Source organism: Mandrillus leucophaeus, unplaced genomic scaffold, assembly GCF_000951045.1.
Source record: "Mandrillus leucophaeus isolate KB7577 unplaced genomic scaffold, Mleu.le_1.0 Scaffold1251, whole genome shotgun sequence".
Classification (NCBI taxonomy): Eukaryota; Metazoa; Chordata; class Mammalia; order Primates; family Cercopithecidae; genus Mandrillus; species Mandrillus leucophaeus.
In genome coordinates, this window is record NW_012100888.1 from 693,112 (window position 1) to 699,111 (window position 6,000).

Consider the following 6,000-nt stretch of genomic DNA (forward strand, 5'->3'; position numbering starts at 1 on the left):
ATAGAGAAATTCAAAAAGAAGAACAAAAAACACCCCCAAATAAATGATATTATGCAGAGGTTGCAGACATTGCAATGACAAAGGTAAGGATATGACTATAGGAAGAAGCACCTGAGAGATGATAAGGACTAAGATCCCTGGAGGAGGGAAAGTCAGGGATCTGAGGGGCTAGAGTGTTGGAAAAATCATCTGTGTAGATATTAAAATCACCAAGAATTATGATAAGAAAGACTAGAGAGAGTAGCCTATAAAAGGAAATAAAAGGTACTTAATCTTACGGCTGCTCTGATCTATTATGCGTAGCATTATTAAGGTCCAGAAACACTGGACAAAATTTCAATTTTTTGACAAAATTTTCTTTCCGTGATAGTGGATGTGACAAAGAAAATGATATTGTTGATCTTTGTGATGGCGGGGTGTAAAGAGGTATGGGAAGAGACAACCAACCTTAGCAGCTGCATTTGTTTTGTAATGGAAGTCAGACTAAGGATCCAATCAAAACTAAGTTTAGTGAGGGGAAACATGATTAAGGGTGGGAGGCAGGAAGAAGAATGGAGTCTGATAATAGACACAGCAGGAAGGGTGGATTGCCTTTGGCAAAAGGAGAATAAAACACTGAGGTGTGGGGGAAATGCAGTAAAGTTTTACAGGAAAACAGAAGATTGTTTTTTTTTTTTTTTCTGTTATGTTATGCTGATTTAAAGTGCCATCACATAAAATTTTAGGATATAAATTCACTAGCCTGATTGATGAATTACCGACCTCTTAATTATCTTCAGCTGGCAAAGACAGGCTGCGGCCATTCACCAAAACAATTTTTTTTCTCTTTGTGTTTGTGATCTAAGTTTTTAAACATGAAAAATAATAATGGCAATGATAGTTAACATTTATATAGTATTTACTATATTGCCAACTACTGTGCTTTATATACTTGTTTTATTTAATGCTTACAAATAGGATGATGCTATGAGGTAGGCTCTGTTATTACTCTTGTTTTACAGGTGAGGAAACTGAGGCTCAGAGAGGCTAATTTGCTCAAGTACAGTCGGCTAATCAAGAGTTGATGACATACATCCTCTTCTCACTTAGCAAATTCAGGACTAGGACTATATCCTCCATACACCATACTCTTAAACACTGCCTTCTCTCATTTAATAGTTTTGTCGAATTTTTATATTAATCAGTCTTTATGAATATTTATAATAGCTATAAGATACTTTGAAATGGTCTGAACACTCAGAGAAGAGTATCATCTCTTCCCTCTTTCTCTCACACATTAAAAAAGTTTTTGACAAAATTATTACATTCAGAATTTTGGTCCAAATATTAGATTCCATAATTTTATGTACAAATATACTAAAACTTAATTTTAGAGTCTTTGGTACAGAATGCAAACATTCCATATAACAACAAACAACAAACCATTAAGATTATTTCATCCCTGCACTTAGAGAAAATAAAATGTGTGTTATCAAATCCTTTGTTCTTAGTTATTAGATAGAAACCTTGCTCAAATCATTCAGAGCTAAAAGACAATGTTTTTATTGACTACACAGAACACATAGATATTGTGGTATAAATTCTTAATTGTGACAGGAGAATGCTTAATCTCTTGTAGTAATGCCTTTTAAAAATTACTCATTAGCACTTTCAGTCCTTCTCAACCCCTATTTCCCCTCCCAGTATCTTCCATGAAACTTCTAGAGACCTGTGGAACACAGCTTAAAATAAAACAAAAACCTGGACCAGATGATATTTGAGGTTCTTCCAGAAAATCTGTAGTTTGTATCAATGTCATCAGATAAGCTTACATCTATCTAGAGCACTCCACCTGATAAAATTCTGGAATAGTTTACTAAAAAGTTCACACAACTGAAAACAATTGAATAATATTAGACATAGTTATTTTAAAGTATTGGAATTCTAACTCTGCCACTAACTAGCTATGTGACCTTGGGCAAAGTTACTTAGCTGCTCTTTGCTTTAATTTCTGTATTCATAAAAGAGGGTTAATAATAAACCACTTAGCACAGTGCCTACCATATAGTAAATACTCAATAAATTATTAGTTACTTCGAAAGTTATTATTTAATTCAACATTTTCTCATCCATGTGTGACTTGCTAAAGTTTCCTGTCCAGATTACCACCCAAATATAAAAAGTCTATGAAGATAAACACATACATCAAAGCCAACAATTGATTTAAGGAGTCTAATTGAGTTGAATTAACAGTTCGTACAAAGGGAACACTTTAGTTACCCAGTGAAGAGACATTACTTCTGATTTGGAATTGGTAAATGTAAAAAGCTAGCTAGGAAATTACAGCTCATTTATATCCTATCTGAGCAGTTATATGTTTTGCTACAACCCAGAGATAGGAGAAGTCGCTCTTATGCCCGATAGTTTAGCAAACACTTAATCGCGTTACCTAGCACTGCAGGAATTCAAGGGTCTTTCTCTCACAATTTTGAAAAGACAGGTTGGTGATGTCCTTGGTGTATATATGTGACAAACTGTTAAATAATCTAAATGGCTGTAAACACATACTTTTGCCAATAGGTATTTAACTTAACATTTGGTGAGTATATCTCATTTTATGTCTTTGTAAGCCATCAGGAAGTTGTATAGTTTTAGAGGCAAGTTACTTAAACTTTATTGCCTTAGTTTACCTATCTAGAAATGATGAGAACAACATTATAATATTGTAATAACTAAAAGTTGTAATGAAGTAGTAATAACTACTACTATCACTACTACTACTGATGATGCTAGTAATATATAAGCACCGTTAATAACAACCTATCTCCTAAGTTGTTAGGACTAAATTAGGTAACATATGTAAAGTGTTTAGAAAAGAGCCAGGCACAATATGAGTTTGTTATTGTTCTTATTATCCTGAATACTTCCAATAGTCAATGAAAATAAAGGGAAAAGCTAAACAGTTAATGCAAGCAAGGATTTAGTAACTATTTAATTTTTACTGGGAATAACCCATATAAGTTTTTCTTCCTTGATGAGCTAATTTGGAAACACATGTTCCTTTCTCTTGATTTAGGGGTTTTCCAAAGTGCTTTTCTGAAAAGTTAAGACATGTTAAAAAAAAAAACAAAAAACTCCATGGCAGACCAAAAAGAAGAAGCAGAGCATTCTAAAATGTCCCCCTCCTCACATAACAAGCACATAGACTCCTGGTTTTTTTCTCCCACAGTGTCCATGTGACCCTGCTGTGATGTTTGTCCATTGTAGAAGTTTAGAAAGTTCTGTCCGGGCTATGTGTGGGAATGGAGTTCTCAGGTCATTCTCCACCCTCCCCTCCACCCAGTCAGGCCTTTCAAAACCTATCTCATAAAACACAGATTCTGAGACTTGGAAAGCCGTTAAGGATCATCTTGTCATGCTCCTTCATTGTATAGATGGAGAAACAAAGGTCTGGAGAGAGGGAGGGATTTTTCTAAGGTTATATAGGAAGCCATTGCGAATATAAGTTAGTTGCTCACTACAAACCAGTCTAGTGCTTTTCCACCATATCACCTTGCCTTTTTCAGAACAGTTCTCTTTTCCTGTTGTCATCTAAGAACAGTCACATACCCGGGCATTTTTCTAGAACTCAGAGTAGGAAAATAATCACAACATTTTTTCCTATCTCTAGCCCAAATGTGGAGAATTTTTAAAAACATTGGACTTCAGTGTCAAAAACTAATATATTCTACATGCAGTTATTATAGCTGGAAAACTTACCTTTACAAAAAGCTCAATCTCAGGGTCCACTTGAGTGCTGGGCCTCAGGCCTGACATCTTTGTCTTTACTGCCAGTTGTCAGCCTCCTGCCTCCTGTAGAGTCCACAATACTTGTAGACTCTTTTCTCAATTTTATCCAAAGACTCAAGTAATGTTGGTGCTTTAAGAAGAGAGTCTAGTTTGTAGTGGACTGAGTCAGACCTGGAGCCAGTCTCTTCTCTCAAGAGGTGTGACGCAGAAAATTCTAGATGCTTAAGTGCAGCTCTTGAATTCGTTTTCCTTCTTCCTCCTGACCTAACATTTAAATCAAGGAGGAGCCAAAGGGCTGTGTATAAACTGGCTGGCTAGAAGGGTGGGGGTGTTTCCAGAGAGGCTTCAATGCCATGAGTCAGCATAGGAGAAACACATGCACACAAACACACACATGCAGTGCTAGCTTCTATATATCAAGCAGACCAGATGTTCTCTAGAGCCTCCCTTTGAGTCCTGGGCTCCATGCCCAGAAAAGGGCCTCTTATTGGTGTTCCTGTAACTTGAAAGCATTTCCAGGAAAAGGGCCAGAAATGACTTGGATTTTTATTATTGAAAAGGATGTTTATCCAATGATACTGTCTAAAAGAGGGTTAAAAAATTGTACTTTATTAAATGTTTCCACCCCCAATTCTACTGCTCACACAGCCAGATTTCTGTTCTGGGTTGCAAATTTCACTTCTCTCTACAACCAGGGAATGTTCACTGGGGTGGTTGAGTCTGGGGGCTTGTTTAGCGTGCCCCACCTAGTTCTTTATTTCTTGGAAGCTTGGACTGGAACAGATCACTTCCTTGTTTTGGCGTCTGTTTCAGGAACCACCATTTGTTCTGTATTTCTGCTTGTCAACTCTGGGAACAGCAGCAAAACCAGTCAAATGGATCACTCTGTGTCTGCAATGTTTCTGACAGCTGTATCTGATGCCTCCAGGGTCTGGGAGTAGGACCCCGGGATCAACAAACCTCTTTGTTGGGAAGAGTCTCTTCCTGCTTGGAGCAAAACAGAACGCAGATCCATCAGCTGGGCACCACTGTGGTCCCCTTTCGATAACACTAAGCATCCCCCATGCTCATATGGGCTGTACATGCACCTGCCATTGCCCTGTGTAAAGATTTACAGGATAAGAAACCCTTGAAAGAACTCAGCCTGCTCCATACCTGTAGGTTCTAGGGAAGGAGTGACTGATATGTAGGTGAGTGTTCTTCTGGATGAGAGAAAGACCTCATGATTCCCCAAATGGTTTGAAAAGTGAGAAGAAAATTGTGCTGGACATCTACTGAGCCAGCCTTAAGGGTGAGTTTTCTACTGGCTATTTGGCAGGACCTGATGTCTGCCTCGTTTAGCCATATTTTTACTCTATTCATCATACTCTGTTCGTTCACTCCAAAGGCAATCAATGAATGTCAACTCTGTGCCAGGATGCTGATCCATTCACTGAGATTGGCAGCACGGGAGGACAGCCAGTTCGGGAGGACAACAGGAATTCAACTTTAAGCATACTCAGTCTGAGGCCTCCTCACCTTTCCCCACTCCCTATATCTAACCACTACAAAATCTTGTCACTTCTACATCTTGAATATTTAAAAAATCCATCCACTTCTCTTTGCCCCATGGCCACTCCAGATTTCAAGCCAGCAACATTCTTTTTTAATTGAGACCAAATGGTTGCTTGACCTTCGACTCTCATGAGAAAACCACAACCCTTACTGTCACCACCACCACCACCACCACAGCAACAACAACAAACAGCCTAATGACCTCTGTGTGATCCCTAATAAATTGGCAAAGTAAAGAGATGAATGTTCTCTTTTGTTTTCTTGATGCTGAATGTGTTTAAAAACATGTTTAGGATAATTAGCGTGCCCTAAAATCCATGTATTTAAAGTGATTTTATAAATTTATTGGGTGGTGCATCCATCACTACAATCTAATTTTAGAACACTTGCATCACGTCAGTGACATCTTCCTTGACCATTTGCAGTCAGTCTTCATTACCACTCCCAGCATCAGACAACCAGTAATCTACATTCTGTGCCTATGGATTTGCCTATTCTAGATATTTCATATAAATGTTGTGTTAGTCCATTTTTGCTTTGCTATAAAGAAATACTTGAGGCTGAGTAATTTATAGAGAAAAGAGGTTTAATTGGCTCATGATTCCGCAGGTTGTACAGAAAGCATGGTGCCAGCATCTGCTTCAGGTTAGAGCCTCAGGATGCTTCCAATCATGGCAG

The 6,000-nt window shown here is 37.9% G+C and overlaps 1 protein-coding gene across 2 annotated transcripts in view; it reads right to left on the reverse strand.

Annotated features, from left to right (window-relative positions):
* The window catches only part of CLIC2 (chloride intracellular channel 2), a 37,182-nt gene extending 32,999 nt beyond the window's left edge, over positions 1-4,183 (reverse strand). For both annotated transcript variants that reach the window (XM_011971959.1, XM_011971960.1), the window contains exon 1: positions 3,739-4,183. In XM_011971959.1, the coding sequence (XP_011827349.1) occupies positions 3,739-3,795 (57 nt within the window). In that variant the 5' untranslated portion in view covers positions 3,796-4,183. The remainder of the gene's footprint in view (positions 1-3,738) is intronic.
* Between the last annotated feature and the right edge of the window lie 1,817 nt (positions 4,184-6,000).